The following is a 20,039-nucleotide window of genomic DNA, read 5'->3' on the forward strand; positions in this document are numbered from 1 at the left end:
GAAGAGAGCAGCCAACTCCAGACACTGTTTGGATAATGTCAGCATAGGAACACAGGGGAAAAAACCCAAATCCAGCTCTGTCGACCTCGATTTCCTATGGGAAATTAAGAACAGCTGAGGGTGCTCCCATTTTACTAATCATAGAATGCCCTGAGTTAGAAGGGACCACATGGATCATTGAGTCCAACTCCTGGCAAGGTCAGGTACTGTTCTGTTAGGAAGAATTTGGCCAGGTGAGATATTTTCTTGTTGTTCTTATGCTGCTTCCATAATTTCAATTGGGTTTGAAACAATCATCTCAGGCAACAGGAAACAAAAAACTTTTAGAAAATGAAACTGCAGGACAAAATACGCAGTCACAAGCACCAGGAAGGGCAGCCCTTAGCGATGGTAACAATGATCCCTAGAACAAAAGCGGCACTTAAAATAACTCAGTTTGATTTGTCACACCAAACAAGATGCTTATATGCAGTTCAGCTGACAACATTTTCAGGAAAATATGAATGAAAACTATGTCTTAAATGTGCACAAAACCATTTGCAAAATGGAAGGAAGTGCGAGACTTTCCAATGTAAAACTTCAGCAGTAGTTTGTAAGAGAGCCTTTATTTGATTGCCACACCATGGCAGCTCTTTTGTAGCCATCTGCTGTGGCACAAAATGATCAAAATGTCTCAATCACTTATATCAAACCTTAGTTTGGTTCTCAATGGGCAAACAATCCACAGAAACAGAAATATTTTACAACAGCATTTCAACATTTAAAATTAGGTAGCTCAAGAACTTCTATTTTACATAAATAAATTCCAATACAACTACGAAACTCTCCACCAGTAGCAAAACATCTTGCATGTGGTTCACATAAGCCTTCACCAGATGTATTCCTGCTTGCTGAACATGACAGGGCGTATTTTATTTGTCTGTGAATACACGCCTTCCCTGCTTTTGGAGGAACAAGACTATCTGCAAATGGGTCAATAAAGCATGCCACTGACTACCTCATACTTTTATTGTGGCACTGTAAAAGAAAACAACACGCAATTTTTTTAAAAGTTTGAAAAATTATAATAAATTCAAATATCTCTCCACATCTGTTACTTTTAAATCTCTCTGGAAAAGCTTAGTATTTAAAAGAACAAAAGCAGTAAACAAATAGCACTGGCCTTCTTTTAGCTATGCTTTTTTTTCCCCCCTCTGACATATTTACCAATTCTTTTCACAGATGTTCTCTACTCAAATTGTGTATTTTAGTTTTCCCTTTTGTCTTGCAATAGAAACATTGAAAAAAAAGAGCTCTGACTCTGATTCCTGCCCTGCTAAAAGGTGGTTTACATGATTCAAAATACATTTCATTTACCTCCTATGGTAAAATTTATAGGCAAATCCTTTACTTATAACACAGACTCACAGTGGTCCACTTGATGGACACATGCAGTACCCCTAAATGTTACTCCTCAAAGCAGGACTGGTGACCAAACATCAAAGAAGAACTGGTACAACTCTCTGCATGTAGTCTGTGTTTTGTTGGAACATAAACTTATTGTCATTAAAAAAATCCCTACAGGGTGTTTCAAAAAGAGGGACCCAATTTCAAAGCTCTTCCTCTTCAAATTTGGTCCGTCTTTTTGAAACACCCTGTGTATAAGTCTGAAACAAATACCTGTTAATTCACTATTTGTTACAATGAGTACTTGCCACTAACGTATTTCTTTTTTAAACTTGTTTTACATACTAGCTATACACAATTTTCACAAATTTCAAAAATACCTAGGAGCTCTTCTAGCCATCAGTGGAACATGTTGGAAATGGTCTTGTCTTATGTTATAGTCTCATTCCAACAGTAAAAATGAGTTTTGGAAATGCTCAGTAAGCATCAGCTAGATATTCTGGAGGTAAGGAAAAAATCCCAACAAGGCAGTTTCCTGTGACAACCCCTAATACTTTAAAATTGCAAGAACAGTCTGGCAGGTGAAGCATAAAAGCCAACACAATCAAGTCCTGCTCTTGATTCTGCTGCTGGATCTTGAGCTTCCCCGTATCTCTTGTCCCTGTTCAGTGGACTAGCAGGGATGCTAATGCATTCTTCATTCATATTTGTTAAAATGTCTTGGATATTAAGACAGAAGGTTTCTATTACAAAAGTGCAAGAGTGATCTGAGAGTTCGCAAACATTTTAGAAGCTTTCAATACTTTAGAAATAGGGAACAGAGACTCAGCGCAATGTTTTTTTTCTGTTAAAAATAGATACCAAGGCTATGACTGAAGGCCAGATTAGACAACTTTCATCTTTGCACTCACTGAAGGCACAAATTTTACTCCCAAATTAGATCTAGATTTAGGGAAGAGAGATGGGAACTGGGAAGAGTGTCCTTCACTCACAGCGTTTTGGGTTGAGAGGGGATTTATTACTAGTACACAAAGGTTTATCACATCACCCCTTTTTCTGCTCCAGCCTACAGTCCAAAATACTAGCTTAAGCCACTAACGAAATGTCTTAAACCACAGCAGCTATTTGCTGCTTTGAACTTGAGTGGCAGCCCTAACCTCCAGGCTGGCTTTGCAACCAAAGCCTACACTTTGTAGTTTGGGTTGTCACTTCACATACAGATGAAAAGTTAAATATTATCTTTATTTCCCCTGTTTCACACAGATCTAATGACTCACTATGCAGACAAGATGAAGAATGACCAAACAGAACGTACTAAAATGGGGTGGCTGTAGGATTGCATTTGGTTTTACAGAGGAAAAAAAAAAAATGGTAATGAGAGCTGTCAAATAATTATATCCATTGTATGTCTTCAGCAGTAAATAAGGTCAATCTTGTTAGGTCAAATGATTCTTTCATTTTCCTACTCAGCCATCCAAATGAAGAAAACTGAAATTTTTTTGGGGGGTAAACATGAACTCAGGGTCTCAGAGGAGAAAGGTGAATTTTGCAGAGTTATTTTTGTCTGAAGTAAACGACAAAACCATCAAGATAAAACCATCTAGGCAGACATCTAGCAAAGCTCAGACCAACTTGGTGATAAATTAATCTATTTTATGGTACCAAGGAGATTCATAACAACTGCATTAAAGACATTTAATATATGAAGTACAGTTTTCCTGTCTTGAAAAAAAAAAGGTGAGAAGACACCCTTCTGCTTTTCCAAATTTAAGACATTCCCAGCAATGAAAATGCCATTACTAACATCCCTATGCCATACTCTTCAGAAGAAACAAAGTCTGACATTTGAGATTTAGCTGCAGAGTAGATTAAAGCATTTGTCTTACCTCTAAGAAATGTAGTTCACATTTTCGTTTCAGTCAAGTTGCAATTAGGGGCAGAGGGAAGATGCACAAAGGATGCAAATAAGGCAGACCAACAGCTGACCTAGTCCATTTGGCAATCTTTGCTAAAGAGATGTTCAGGACACGAATGGGACGCGGCCTCAGAAGAACAGTGTGAGGAAAGCAGCAGGGATGCTTCTCCCACATGGCATGGAACCAAATTTCTCAGAGGATGAGATTAAAAAGAAGTAGATCCCGCACTTGTTTGTTTTAGGTCTCATCAGAAGTCATGCACTACCCATCATCAAGACTAAACTTCAGACACTGTCACATAATTTTCAGTACCTATTATGCCACCATACTAACTGTGTTTTTAGTTAAGTGGGTTAGTTAGTTTGAGTAAAGTAAGGAAGGGTATACTATAATTTCAGCTTTCAAAAGTATTTTCTATTTGTCATTGGGCGATGGGAGGGTAAATGTGGTGCAGCTGTGCTTAGTTTATCTCACACTTCCCTTGCCATACACACATGTGGAGTGCTTCAGAAACAGAAGATAAACAGAAAGACTAAGAAAAAGCAGATTAAGACCTTCTGCAGTGGCAGGAACCCAAAAATGTCCACAACACTTCTCATTTATACAGGGGCCATGGCTGAAATAAAATGCAGTTTTATTGCTGAGAAGAACTTATTGAGCTTTACTTCTACACACAAAAGAGTAGTTGTTATTTAAAATATGATATATCTGGGATCTATCTGTATTTAGAAACCTGCTGCAACATGGAAAATAAAATTTTAAGCATTCTTTGCAAAAGTCTCAGAAGACACCACCTATTTTAACACACAACCCTGGGCACAGTGTTTGGGAGCAACCCCAAAGGCCGCAGTCTGGTTTGCATCCACGGGTTAAACACGGCAGGTGCAGACGGACTGTCAAGTTTCCAACACTGCGCTGCTACCCCCTGTCCGCCCAGGGTCCCCTCCCAAGAGGCGCCATCGGACACCCTGTGCATGTCACCCTCCATGCACAGCCGTGCGAGCCCCTGGCCATGGGCATCTCCCCAGGGAGGTGTCACGGCCCTAAGCCTGACAGTGTTCAAGAAGAGACTGGACAAGGCCCTCAGACACATGGTGTGAACTGTGGGGTTGTCACATGCAGGGACAGGAGTTGGACTCGATGATCCTTGTGGGTCCCGTCCAACTCGGGACATTCTATTATTCTATTCTCTGATCCTATGATCTTCCAAATGTGCCATTATTGCTTCTCTGCCAGAGGCTCTGGCTCCCTCCAAGGGAAGAGCTCGGCTCACCTGTGTGATCGCCTCCTACCCAATCAGTTTCAGAGTCAGAGGGTTAAACTTAAACAAGGTTAGTTTTAGCAACATGTCTTTGCCGCTGCAGAGCAGGAGAGACAGATACCATGCAGAAGCACCCAGCCACAGTTAGCCAATGGCCCTCTCTGCTTGCCCACTGCGGTTTGGCCAGTGCCACCAGCACAGGCATCTCCTGTAGTGGTAACCCATGCAATCAGGACTTCCACCAAGGTATTCATTTTGCGACATACTACAATATAGCAACAGTAAAACAGAGCTGCAATCTAAGTACCCGACAAATATAAATGAATTCATATGCTTTTGCAATCTCAGAGCCATCTCACCTACTGAGCGCTAAGATTCGGGTCTCTGAGGCAAATGAGGCACATGAGAAATATCACTGTAAATATATCTATCTACCTCAGTGGATTTCAAGACAGATATTCACATACACAGACTATTCATCATACCTACACAGTGAAAACTTGCTATCATAAAACCTGTAGAGGTCACAGCAACTTTAAAATTATCAATTTTAGCATGTGCTAAGATACAGTTATAGCAAATGAAAGAAAGAACTCTTTTTTTGCTCCAACATCCCAACGAAGCAAACCTACTTAAAGAAGCATCTCTACAAGTTTCCTTAAAAATTCTAGTAAAGACAAAACCACCTAGATCTAATGTGACTAATTTTCATTACAGTTCTTGCCACACAGTAACATGGCACATCCATAATTTCCCTTGAAGAAATACGAGATTATGTGGTGTGAAACACTGGCAGCCACTGCTTTTGCCCATGCCAACTCCTGCAATGTGTGCACTGGGACTTTTGGTGGAGAAGAGCGCAGGGCTACACTCCTACCACTTCAGGACAAAACTCATGTTTATACGATTAATAAGTGAACACTTTGAAGAAGAAAGGACCCGATATAAGTTCAGGATGAAGCATTCTGTAAACATCTTTGGGCTTGGAAATGGGAGATTTGACATGAAAATATTAATGATGTTGACAATATTGTAATAAATGCCTCTAACAGAACCTTGACTAGAAACCTCTGGAAATGTTTTGAAACCCCATAGTAAAGCTTGCCTAGAGCTCCCGGTAATGACACGTGATATTATTTTATTAAGCTCTCAGAGAAATAAAATAGTCCCTCTTTAGGCATTTTGAGAAACTTCTGTCAGAGCTCACAGGTGTCATAACGATGTTACTGCTAAAACTCACCAGGACTGCAGCTATTCTCTTCCTCCCTCTCCCTCTTCCTTTTAAACAGATGAGAAAGTCATCATATTTACTGCAGTCACACATTAATATCACCAAATTTCTTGGGAACATAAAACTACTGAAATTCTTACCTCAGATGATTTGGAGTTTTCATAATATATACCTTGAACTAAGTCACCAATAGCACTTGAAATGAGTTCCACAACCTGTAAAACAAAAGGAGAAAAAGCCTTACATCTTTAATTATCACCAAATTTACTAACAAAGCTACGGCCAGATTTCCAGAGAGTTAAATGGTCATAGTCTTTCCTTGCAGAAAGACCGTTGCGAAAGACTGAAGGATTTACGGGGATATATTCTGCACAAGCATGATCGTGTCTCTCTGCTAAAGCCTCCACTACAATAACTCTTCTATCAAAGTTTTAAGACAATATAAATGAAAAGCAAGACTTTTTTTTTTGTCCTAAAGTGTGAACTATGGAGCGTATTCTCACAAGGATGTTCACAAAACTAATAAATCCCAGTTCATGAATATGAGACAGTACCTCATCTGGGCTTTGTTTTGTTTTGTTTTTTTCCTGCCAAGTAAATACTTCACAATACCTCTCATTGGGAGCTGTTAAAATTCTAATCTTTGGGGCTAATACAGAAAAGTCAGAATCCATAGAAAGGTAACCTTTCAAATGTGATCATTTGGTATTCAGGTGCCCTGGGAATGCACTGTGGATGTATTTAGTTCATGGCCTGAGGCGCAGCTGTACCACATACACTGAAAGTCGGCAACACGGGAATGTTTAAATCAGGTTTATCAATCTGTATTATCTTCAGGGTTCAGACTTTTTATTTTATTCAAGCGAAGCCTAAAAATCTGAACTTGATCCAGAATGTAAAACAAGCAGTCCACAGTCTCCCTGGAACTACCGTACAATTTAAAGTCGTGCACATGAACTGCCTTAATTGGAACAAAATACTCAGATTAATTGTAAAATTAAATGCAGGCATTTCAACTAAGCACACCTTAAGGCTACCCTTTTAGTTGCTCACAAAGTTTTAATTTCTTGAATGTTTAATTTCCTATGCATATAAGGCTGTATCTGATTCCTCCTTTTGCTTCCCAAAATTCAATGTCGTTCTTATTGAATTAAAAAGATTTAGTTTCCATTTTTATCGTTCTTGTAACTGAAGACACGAAGTCAAATGATAAAACCCCAAACAGAAAGATATTTTAACATTTAGGCATACTTTATTTGATAATAAAAACACATTTGTATGCTAGTTTTCAGTACTAGCAGAAAGGTTTTGTGTTGTTTTTTTTTTTGAAACGCTGGTTCATATACATATTCATATGCACAGAGCAAGCGCTAACTTTAGAAACGGTGCTGATTAAAAGTCATGTTTTTTCTTGCAATGCATATGGGTTAATTTGCAAGACCTATAAAATAGCCTTAAAAAAAAAAAAAAAAAAAGAAATCAGATTGCCCTTTAGGAAACCAGATACTGAAGAAATATTGTAGCAATACGAGCTGCAGAGGAACTGAAAGGACAATGATCCTACAGTGTTACCAGATGTGTTGAGTTATTTAAGTGGGGAACAGAGAAAATCAGGGGCTTTTTTTTTTTCTTCTCCCCCTCCCCACCCCCCAGCCCTTTTTTTTTTTTAAAGTATCAGATAAGCCCTATGCCCAAATCCAGGAGGATAGTGTATCGCCAATAGGTCTATGAATGTCTGTAACTAAACGCCCAGGACCAGATTGCATTACAGTTTATACAAGCAACATCCCAAGATTCTTCTGATGGCTGGGACACATAATACAGATCAATCACTCACTCAAAAATGTTATGGTTTGTGAAATGGTCTGAGCTCAGAGACCTACACTGGTAATACGAAGAGGAATTTACAAAGACACTGAGTCCTACTCGAAATGTCAAAGTGATAGTATGAACTTTTAACAATGCATCTGGCTCTGGATAACCAGAGCTTTTCCTCTCTCGCCTGAAACTCTAGACCGGGCAGGACCCTGTTTTGGGGTTTCTTTTTTCCATCTCTCCCCTCTCTTTTTAGTGCAACTCTACTCTCAAAGGCAATTTTAACTGACTTAAAATAATCCCGGTGAAACATTTGTGAACAATTGTACCACTTCCTCTTATAGTTTATAAAACATCTTTGGAGACTTGAACATTCAACATCTAGAAGAATCAATATATTAAATACCATTAGGTCTTTAGTGGCATATTGAACACTATATGTTAGTGAGAATTTAATATTGCCTCCCTTCTTTCCAAATTTATCTTTTTTTTTTTTTTTTAAATACAGTATTTTTCTAAGGTAAACGCAAGGCCATACAGATCACTACCAGGAATGAAATTCCAGTTTCAAGAGCACAGTGGGACGCTTGCGTGAGGCTCTGTTACTTCATCAACCCTTAATCTGATCTATGAAAAGCATCAGCTGCATAACATCAGTGACCTGGAGTCCTGAGCACTGGGGAAAACAATAAAAAATGAGGAAAGCAGGTAATTTTCCTCTGTATCCCTATCTGACACAGATGAAGAAAAATTGTTACAGAATCAGTAGGGTTCATGCAGTCAATGATACACTGACTAGTTCTTAGGTATCACTTTTTAGCAGAAAATTGGAAAGCAATCAACATCCACTGTCAAACTTATTTCCTCCTGTTTTATATAAGGGAAAAACAGTGTCAGGGAACTGTTTTTTCCAAAAATTATGCAGCATGCCAGTGGGAGAGCAGAATACAGTATCCAAGCTGTCTCTGTTCTTATCGGTGCCTTTCTGCCTGACCAGTGCCCTGTTCCACTCACTGACATTTCTGAGAAACAAGTTTGAAGAGCAGGCAAAAGCAGAAGAAAAAATCAAGTGCTCCCAGTTGCTTTTCTTCTCATTTGAAGGTTGAGCTCCACTTTAAACAAATTCAAAGATGGGGAAAGGCAAGAAAGAACTGCCAGAATTAGTGCTTGAAAGCAGCAGCGTCTCAAAAGAGACCAAAGGCAGCCAGCTCTCTCTTCCTACTATTTTTTCACTCCTCTACTCATTTTTGAGAAGCCTGGCCCCATGAATGTACTCAAGATGAGCAGGAGTAACATCATATTGAAGGAAAACAAACTTCCACTCTATTTTTTGTTTTCTACTCTGCATGAGCATCTTCCAAAGCATTGTGTTCCCTGCTGCCCTGGAGCATCTGCAAGGCCAGGAGCAGCCCGGGGGATGACCGGTTCCTTGCAGGTGACAAGTGAAAGCTCATGCTAATAATTTCGTGTCCTTTAAATGCATGTTCTGCAAGGTTTATTTTTAAGTTTTTTTATTTTTTTTTTCTTCCTAAGGTGTTACTACTTCAACACCTTTTGCAGAGATGTGATCTCTTCTGCTTTTAAAAGGTCAACACAAAGGCCGTCAATTTATAATGAGCAGAGGGAAGAGATGGATCGTTAAAGCTGAAATCTGTCCTGCTATTTAGGCAGACTAAGTGTATAACATGATGTAAATTCTGGACACAAGGGTGTGATGGCTCATTCCACAGCAAGACAGAGCTCATGCTCTTACCTCTCAGATTTATGCAGATATGGAATAGCCCAGAAGCCTGTGCGATGTTTCAATACCAGAAGAGTTCTGTAGCTTTGAAGATCAGAAGCATGGTGAAACTTAATTTGCTATTTTCTGGTACAGCAACTCCTTTGTCAAAAATGCACAGCTTTAGCCCTTCAAAGCTCTTTAAATTTACTGACTGGAATTTCTCAAACTCAGAATTTCTAAATATTGACTGAAAAAATAAAACAAAACCGTGGTAATTTTCTTAGCGGTTCAGAAAATTACTTGGGATGTTCAACCAACCGCACATTGAATCTCCTCCTTCTTTTTCCTGAACTCGGACTAATCATCCAGGTAGTGCACTCACGACCCATCTGTAAGATATGACAGGGTTCCGAATTCCCAAAGCATTCTGTGTCCATGGCGACACAGAATAGGACCATGAATTCACTGTCACGAGCACAGCGGCCTAGTTCTTCCTCGCACTTGATCACCTTGGGAAATCCAGCTCTATCTATAAAAAAAGCCATGTATTTTAATTAAAGTGAAACCTTAAAGCTAGAAGGGCTGCAGGGAAATCAGAGAATATAAGACATTTTGGTAGAGCACTTTCTTCGAAGTTAGAAGAGATGATTCAGACTCTCTCAAGCACAGTGAAAAGAATGGATGCTAGGCCTCACTTATCCTTCCCAAGATTTCTAAATACCCTGGATGAAACGAAGACATCTGCTGCCGTCTGTTTAGCAACTCAAGCACTTTGTTCCCTTTACTTGTCTTGAAAGTATTTTGTTTAAAGTCCACTGCAATGTAACACTGCATATGTATTTTCCTCTGTTTCCCATTCTAGTTTTTAAAAAAGTAACGAATTTGAGATTCGTTCAATGTGTGGTGGTTTTATTTTAAATTCAGTGGCTGTAATGGAATTGATTACACAGACCACGCTGTTTCAGAGTTGTAATACTGTGTCTCTCCAGACTCCACTGGATATTTTCAAGGGGAACATCAGGGAAAGGACGAAGCTCTTGTGGAGACAGGAAGCAGTACAAGGAAGAACACAGCAATGGATATATCTTTGTTCCTCATCCTTCCCCATTTCTATTTGACAAAATTCCTTAGCTTTGCCAAATTCCTTTCAAAAAGGACCACAAATAATTCCTTCCTTTCTCAGTCTTTGTGTCTCTCTCTCTTTGGGCTGCTGGTGTTGAAACAATATCATTTCCTCACATGTCTGCTATGACAGACCCTACTTCTTGCTGCTGAAAACGTAGCAAGACTTCTCCATACAAGTAAAGAAGAAAATCAGATAGTCAGCTCCCAAAGAAGTGTTATTTTTTTGAAATATTTCCACACTTGAAAATTCCACAGAAAGTTCTTAAAATTAAATATTCTCCTGCATTTGACACAGAACCATTGTAGCACTAGGAAGCTAAAGACGAAACCCAGTAAACAGATGAAATTGGATTTTGATTGTTCAATACCACCTAAAAAGAAGAGAGAAAAACTCTACAGAGTTCCAAGAACACTGGAATTCAATTTTCTTTTCTGGTAATCTCCTCAAACATCACTAGTCATGAAGGTAAGTAAGTGTGCCAGCCTACAATTTTTTTTTTTTTTTTTAATGTAAAGTTTATCGAATCCTATTGGATTTACTGCTTGAAATAATCTTGAGCTTTACTATTTTTGAAGCTGTCCCTCTCCAAGTTGAAACACACAGAAATGACTTCTCAGTGATTCGCATTCTAGAAAGTTTTAAATACTCTTGGAAAACACATTTATGGTTTTCTTCACTCTTACAATGATGAATTAATAGCAAAATACAATGTGCAATGTAAACACATCACCCAAACCCAGTACTTGATGAAAAGGTACTTCCTAGACATGAAAAATTCCTTCAAAATAATCAGCAGCAGTCAATTTGAATATTGTTAGTATTGTCAAATACCTACCTTAAGGTAAGTCTGCCTTAAGGATTTTCAACAGTGTTAAGTTACCCTTTTTATGCTGATGCAACACTATCCTCAGAAGGGGTTTTCACTAGTATAAAGACTTCTAGTGCATAATTCAGTCATTTTCCTTAATGATAACATAACCAACAGCAGAAATATTGTTTTTCCTTCTCTACCTCCACATGGTACCTTACACATGTATTAATACCTTTGCCGATCCAATGCAGCAGATCCTTGCACTAAAGCACTCAACCAACTGTTGATGAGTGACTCAGGTTAGAGAAGTCTGTGATTTCTTCAGCTTGACCCTTTTGGATGGGGTGATTTCCTTATATAAAACAATGAACAAAGAAGGTGTAATGACTACAGGGTTCTGTAGCTGTAAAACCCTCCTCATCAATAAATGACACAGAAAAGCGTGACTGTAAAACATGATTACCAGTCATGCTGGTGCAGACAACCATTAAACTTCGACATGTTCACAAATGAATTGCAGATTAAACTGAATAAAGAAAAAATCTGATCATCTCTGAGTTGACAGAAATTATACCTGCAAATGGTATTAACTATTTTGCATAGAGTCTATCTGAATAAACTTGAATCAGAAGTAATACCATTTAGCATCTGACAGATGGAATCAACTAAAAGAAGTTGCCGGTGTTTGTTAAACTAGCAAATCAGCAGCCCCTGAACCAGGAGCAGCAGCAACCTGATTCTAAACTCCAAGGGAAATGCTGCTGGATTTCAAAACACTAATATTAACTATCAGTTGCAGTCCACCCAAATATTCAGTCTTCTTGCTAGCCAACATGACGTCAAATACCTCAGTGTTTTGTTTAAAAGTCCTATTAACTCATCTACATTACTGCTCTGATTCTATGTGCTATCTTATTGCACTGAAGTCACTCCAGATGTAAAGGCACTTTTACTGAAAATTTGACCCTGGGTAGGTTCATTTTAAAGAGGAGCTTTACAGCAGCGAAAAAAGAGGGGAAGATACATAATCTATCACCCTATTCACAAGACACATATGTTTTAATCTCTCCTAGTACTATAACACATATAAACACCTGCGGGGAAGGAACGAAGAAGAATGAGCCAAATTCTTCTCAGTGGTGCCCACTGATAGGAGAAGGCAACAAACACAAATTAAAACATGACATTCCATCTGGACACATGAAAACACTTTACTCTGAGGGCATCAAACAATGGGAACAAGTTGCCCAAAGGGGCTGTGAAGTCTCCATCTGCGGAGACATTTAAAAGCCATTTGGACATGGTCCTGGGCAACTGGCTCTAGCTGACCCTGCTTGAGCAGACGGTTTGGACTAGACAATCTCAAGAGGTCCTTTCCAACCTCAACCATTCTGTGATACCAGTAGCTGATGGAGGAGAATCACAGCTGATTTTGCACACTCACATCTGCAGCACCAGTAATAACAACTTTTCTCGTCTTTGAAATAATAAAACCAAGGCTACAAAGCTGGTGCCAAATACTCTCTTAGGGAAGTGTTAAGTTTACTGATTGTACTGGGAACAGTCTTCCCTTGTACATATAGTCCTTAGGAGACTAAGAAAGGCAATCCAGACAAATTTTAGATTCTTATCACTACTGCTAACAGCTTTTAATTGCAACTGAATCATCACAAAAACCTATTTTTACTTCTCAGAAGTGTATTCTCTGTTGAAGTTGTACTCCAGGTGGACAGCTGTCTATATACTGACCACTGTGACCACCAGTCCTGCCACAAAACTGTTTAACTGCCTTACTATGAAAGTCCCCCTGTAGAACCGAATAGGTCCTAAGATCCCACGCACCCAAAGATGGGTGTTAATATGTATTAAGTCCACATCCCAAAAATAGTCTGTTTGAGATAATATTGTTAAGACAGTATTTCACCAGAAACAGATTTGATTGCTTTTTATCCTACTACACGGTCTCAATATTAATCTTCCTATGTTTAAGAAACAGACTTTAAATAAAGCCAAGAAAACAGAACTTGTGATCTTCCACGGCTTCAGCTATAAAAAGAATGAAGTTGGCATTGCAAATATTGCTCATGGAGGAGATCACCTTTCTCAACTTTCTGAAAATTCATTTTCATTTTATACTTTGTGTATAAGATAAAGCTACTTAACAATTAATTACTCCATGATAATTATTCACTTCTGTGAAAGAAAGAGCGGTAATGAACATCTCTGCTTGAAGAAACCCAGTGGCAATATCTGTTCTAAGGAGGTGGTGAATGAAGCAGGAGAACTGCTGCCTCTTAAGAGTTCTTTCTCACAGTATGCACCTTGCGCAGAATAAAACATCACATACTCACAAGTTTCTATTGCTTAAATTTTTTAGAATAATTTTTGTTTTCTTTTAAATATCCATTTCCTACATATTCTGGCAGTGATCAACATTTTGGAAACAGTTTCCTGTTAACAGGTAAGGAAATACCAAATATAGCCACTTTTTAATGTTTGCCTCAAATCTTTGAAAGGCAATTTCTTCTTTGAAATGTGAGGGGTTTGGCCTTGTAAAAAGTAAGAACCTTTCATACATAATTTGGCCTTAATGAAATTGATTTTTATATATATATACACACATACACGATAGGCATACATATATCTGAAAGACTGCAAATATTTTTGATCCTAAGCCATTTGCCTTCACCACTAGAGGCAATTGCCAATTCAGTGTCATACACAGAGGGAGCTGTGGCAGAATGCAAACCCCCCTCCCTCCTTCAGTATGGCACATCTCCCTCTTTCTCTGCTACTTGAGGCTAACAGCTTTTTTTGTTTGGCCCAGAGCACCCTGGCTCCTGGGCCATTAGGAGAGGGGAGTGCCGAGTCGATGGGCGCCAGCGGCCAGGGTAAGGCTTCAGGGGCACCCACAGCTAGTGGGGGGTGCAGAGAAGCTTCTAGAGTGCCTACAGTCAGATCTGATCAGATAAAAACGGGACTCTCATCGAGACTCTCCCCATTTTGTGTGGGTCTCTCGGAGCACGAGCAAGATGCTGCCGCCGAGAGCACCCCTCCCCGGGATGGGGACTCCGCTTGCCTTGCCGCCGCAGATGTGAGTAAAACTTCTCACAGGATTGCGAGTATATTTATACTTTCCGTGCACATATGCACGTATAACTTTCCACGCTCCATATGAGCACGTGTAAAATTAATCCTCGCAGAATCGCAGGCGTATTTTCCTCCCGTGCACATATGCACGTGTAACTTTTTGTGCACATTTGCAAGTGTACTTTAAATTATTTCCTCACACAATCGCGAGTGTATTTTCCTTCCGTGCACATATGCACGTGTAACTTTCCGTGCACATATGCACGTGTAACTTTCCGTGCACATTTGCACGCGTACTTTAAATTATTTCCTCGCACAATCGCGAGTGTATTTTCCTTCTGTGCACACTTGCAGGCGTAAATTTCCGTGCCCAATACGAGCACGTGTATAAATTATTTCCTCGCACAATCGCGAGTGGCCGCCGAGAGCCCCTCGCACAATCGCGAGTGTATTTTCCTCCCGTGCTTCCACATAAGCACGTGTAGGATTCCGTGCACACTTGCACGTGTAAGTAAATTAACCCTCGCAGGATTGCGAGTGTATTATAAATTTACCCTCGCAGAATCGCGAGTGTACACTTTCCGTACTCACTACGAGTACGTGTATCTCTTTAAAAATAATCCCACACTGTGTTTAGGCAAGTGTGTACTTCTCCGGGACTCAGGGACGGCTCCGGCATTGTTTTGGGTGAAGCCACGTGCATGCACACTGTGGACCGCCTGTTGTATTAGTTGCTGCCCCTTAAATAATTTTCCTCAGCTGATATCTGAACCTTTATTTAAGTCACTTTTGGAGTGCTAAAACCCTGTTCCTCACCAGTCTAATAAAAGTAGTTTTGGACCCTGTTGTCCCTTAAATTAACCTACGGGGTGCCTCCGTGACAGGAGCAAACAAGAAAGGGACAGATACTGCTACCCCAACTATCCAGAACGCATTTCCCAGGTATAGCGATTATCTTGAGATCTTGAATGACCTCTGACTTTCCTCTCAACAAAAATCAGCTTTTTCTTCAAATTAGTTTTCACTTTCTTCTTCACTGATGCTCCACCATCATTTGTGAAAGGCTGCCTCTCTTTCATGTATAGATAGCATATTAGTATTTTCCAGACCATTCTGCTAATTAGACGAGGCATACAGCAGTTCTATCAGAAAAAGAACTACTTAACCACATGTTAGAAGTAGCTGTGTGGTTTTCCTCTGAGGAGGACAATATTTACCTGGAATAATGGCAGGTATTTGGTTCAGGAACTCTAGCAGTAACCATTGATTTTGTTCTGCTGGGCAGAGCAGAGGAGCAAGAAAGACATGTGTGTCCCACACACTATGAGGAAGGCAGTATCAGATGGAAGTTGAGGAAACTGTTAGTGAAATGGTTCAGAGACAAAAACATTAAATGGTGTTTGTGCAAATCAGTACGAAAGTCTTTAGCAGTCTATTGAAAATTCAGCAGAACTGAGTGGATAACTTTTTCTTGAGACACATACTTGCTCAGTCAACGTGGCACTGAAACAGAATCTCAAACATTCACAATTCTGTTCTTGATAGCTCCATGCCTTAATGCTTTAAAAATATTCTTGCAGTGTATTTTTGGGAAAGAGCTTCAAACTTAGACTTGATGATGCACAGTGATACCTGTGACTACGTATTTTGATATAAGTCTCAGTCCTTCCATGCTCTGGAGCAGTCATTCTGCTACAAGGCACTGGTTGCAAGACATACATGTCCATAAGGCAAGTAGCAGAAATTATTCTTTTTTCTTTTTAAAAAAAACTATTTTTTCATGCAGAAGGGGGAGGATGGAAAACAGACTGAAATCTAAACATGAAATTTTCCAGCAGTGTCATGGCCAAGAACCGCAGAAAAATAAACTCTTTCAATACAGACCTATACTAATCCCAGTGGAGTCCAGCTACGGGAAAGCTTAACATAACGTAATATTAGCTTTAAAAATCAGTACAGGTGCAAAAGGCCACTAAGGTAAAGGACAGACCTATTAGAGGAATGCACTGACTGGGAATCGAAACAAAGTTAAGCAGTTCTAATCTCAAAACAGACGTTCAGTGCAATGCAATAGAACTCTTGCAGATCAAAAAGGAGACTGTTTCTAACCTATTACCACAATTACAGATTAAGACCAGTTTTAAGAATTTCAATTAAACTAAATTAGTAAGTTAATAAGTTGTGCCATCTAATCCTCTAATTTAACTTCTCCAAAAGATTACTTTTCAAACATATAACTGAAGCCATTAAGGTAATGAAATTCTACAAATATTTAATTATATTACCAGTTATAGCTAGGAAAGGTGAAACAGAAAAAAAAATCTGTAAAATATTCAGAAAATGGAATGCTTCATTTGCTCAGGTGTTACTTTAGGGTCTATAAACTTACTTATTGAAAACACGGGCAGATGATGCACTTGCTAGGGAACTGCTCCACTGACGCCAGCACAGAAAGGGGCAATGGGAAGAGCACACTGCAGTAATTAGGAAATTCACTAGCATCATTCTAAAATTTTATCATCATCATCACAAGAACTGTTACCTCTAATGACAGCAGAAATGCTAAATGAAAGTTTTAAGGCAGTGGTGTGGGAAAACTTGCATTCCAATATATTTTGATCTTTTATCTCTAACATACAGCATTTTTTTCCCCCTAACACTTAAATACTTTCATTGATTATTATTAAGGGTCTGGTTTTGCTACCAAAGGAACTCCACATGATTATGAACAAAACTTTAGTCAAGAAATCTTCTCATTAAAAATCCAGTGCTTGAGAACACCAGGCAGAAAACACAATACATGTCCATTAAATGGACATAAAGTTTGTTTGAATTACAATCTCTCCTATGTTTTACTTTAAGGTAAACTAAACCCAAATTTACCTCTCAGAAGTGCATGAATATTATTAAGTTTTGGTGCACCATAAAAGTAATTATTAAAACAAATATAAGTTTTCTTAAGAATTGATTCATAATTATGTATTAATCATAACAATGTATTTCTCAGTACTGAAAGTGAGTTTGCATTCTCCAATAACATCTTTGCTAAGTTGTATGCCCATATTGAGTATGTATCTCAATAGTTTAAGATACAGAGCTGCTTGTTTAGGGTTGCTCAAAGAGCAGCTTTATTCTGTAATAATGTAATCACGATGGCTATTTTGTTTTATGCCATTTCACATTAGGTTAAAGGTTCAAAACTATTGCAGATCTTCCTTGGTTTTTTCCTCCCCCGTTACCCAGATATAACAGTGTTCCTTAAGTGTACTTTTCCATCAATCAGTTCAGAGCTCTTTAAACTTATCTATATCTTTCAGGCGTGTCTGGTTTTGAGACATGCCACTGTGACACTCAAAAAAACCCAAACATTAGAATAGTCAGCAATATGCAGTCGACATTATCCTATATGCAATCTAGTCCAGTACGTGACCACCAAACGGTGTCTCAGGGAAGGTACAGCAAGACAGACGGACATGATAATGTACTTCAGAAAAGCTCTTTATCCTGCAAAACAACTTTCATTGCTCTGAAAATATCTCACAGCTAAATTTACCAAGAAGCACACTCTCCATATCCTTCGCTGGTCAGCAAGGGACTGAGATGCTCGAGTTCAAAACGGAGTCTTCCCCTTAGGACCACAGCTGATGCCACAGAAGTAGAAAGCAGAGTTCAAGAGGAGAAGCTCTTTTACAAAGCACAGTGCACATTCAGATCGTTGCAATAAGAAGACTTAGGAAGACTCACATGAACAACTTGTCGATGTTTACGCAAACACAAGACCTATTTTGTAAACAACACATTATGCCTTTAGTAACACAAACTTAACATAAGGAAAGGCATCCACTATAGAAGTACTTATCTGTGCTGTTTATTTATAAACAAATAACGCTTAATGGAACAATGCTCTATAATGTGGTCTTCTGGCAGAGCTTTGCATTGACAGACGAGATTCTTAAATTCAATTCCAAGCTTTCAAGCTGTAGATTTTGAAGTGCTTCTGTGAACAGTTTAATCATTCCAACAAGAGCTCACTGAATTACAGTGGGAAAAATTATGTCATTCTTAAGATTTCAGTAAGAACTATGGAGAAGACTACCATTACATGTATTTTAGTTTTCTGGGCTAAGTTTTGCCCTTTTTTCCTCCTCTATTTTCTTTTGGGTAGGTTTTATTTTTCGTTTTGGCTACATTGTTTTTAGGTGATTTGGTTTCGGTTTGTGTTTGGTTGTTTTTCAATACAATTGAATGCCTTCCTATCAGTTTATGGAATTGCAAGCAATGCATTTACAGATTATTTTCTTTAGTCTATTTTCTTTAGTCATCAGCACATTACAGTAGGCATTGCACTAAAATGCATCATTTCATCCTTCTGAAGTTCTATGTATCACTGTCTTCAGAGTGTGGGGGGATCAAAACTAGCCACAGTGACATCTTCTATGCACCCTCTCCACAGTCTCATAAGACAATTGATGATTCAAATGCTCTAGGAAGCTACAGCTTTAATGTTGCAACAGGTTTCTTCCAACTTATCTGTGATACACCCTGAAAAAGCACATTATTTGATAACATCTTGGTCAATATTCACACATCACTTGTGTTAAAATGTCTGTATCATATATCCAGCTGACAGGTGACAAAAATGCAAATTAATGCTTGTTACTTTTGCTATGTCTGCACCTGAGCACCATCCTAAAAATATTACAAGAAATGAAGGTTATTTAAGCAGAAATCAAAGACAAACTGACAGTTTTTGCTAACAGTCAAAGCAGCACTTCCATGCAACAAAGTTTGGTGTTAGCAGTTTCATCCCCACATCCTTGGCTAGGCAGCCGGAGATAACAAATGCTAAAGACACAGTATCTTCTGATGACAACAAAGGACCAACCCTTAAACACATCCTTTTACACTTCTTAATAATTTAATCACATATTTATTTAAAACTGCATATGGTCACATATCCCACGAGATACTTGGGAGGTACCTTATTTTGTTAGGCAAACATCATCTACTTCTCCATCTCTCCCACATCTACATTGTGTATAATGACTTTTGCAAACACCTGATCACAATCTTAGTATCGAAACACTGTGACCTCAAAATAGGAAAACCTATCAAAACAACCCCATCATCACCTCTAAGCACACTCCTATCCCAGAAATCAGTGCATTACCAGGTGTTACTGTTTTGTTATTTAAGCAGCAACTGTGCCCTTCCTTGTCACAGGCTCACCATTCCTAAACCCACCACTGACACACCAACTACTGAAATATCGCAACCCTGTTCCTCTTTGGGCTCAATTCTGTTCTAAAACCCATGGATTAGCAATGTTCAATCTACTACAGGATGCAGTTCTGAAGTGGGGTTCTATTCATACTGCCTGCAATCAGCAACGTGATTTATTGCTGCAATCAGCAGGCCAAGAAAAGCCACCATCTAAAACACCAAGTAGACGAAACAAAAGGATCATTTATATAAGGTGATTAAAAAGTTAACAGGAATGTACAAAAGAATTGTAAATGCATGTGATCTGACCAATCTAATGCTTTGTAGCTGTAAAAGTTTTTTGAAGAAACTACCATTCATTTTATGCAGTTTTTATTATCTGAATAAATGGAGAACTTTGCTATGATCACAAAAATGCAGCACGCAGTTGCATCTGCCCTTCAGCACTTTATTTTAA

The 20,039-nt window shown here is 38.8% G+C and overlaps 1 protein-coding gene across 4 annotated transcripts in view; it reads right to left on the reverse strand.

Moving 5' to 3' along the window:
- PDSS2 (decaprenyl diphosphate synthase subunit 2) overlaps positions 1-20,039 on the reverse strand; it is a 118,210-nt gene that overhangs the window by 20,897 nt on the left and 77,274 nt on the right. For all 4 annotated transcript variants that reach the window (XM_065056637.1, XM_065056638.1, XM_005509475.3 and 1 more), the window contains one exon: positions 5,935-6,009. In XM_065056637.1, coding sequence (XP_064912709.1) covers positions 5,935-6,009 — 75 coding nt within the window. The remainder of the gene's footprint in view (positions 1-5,934; positions 6,010-20,039) is intronic.

Source organism: Columba livia, chromosome 3, assembly GCF_036013475.1.
Source record: "Columba livia isolate bColLiv1 breed racing homer chromosome 3, bColLiv1.pat.W.v2, whole genome shotgun sequence".
Taxonomy (NCBI): domain Eukaryota; kingdom Metazoa; phylum Chordata; class Aves; order Columbiformes; family Columbidae; genus Columba; species Columba livia.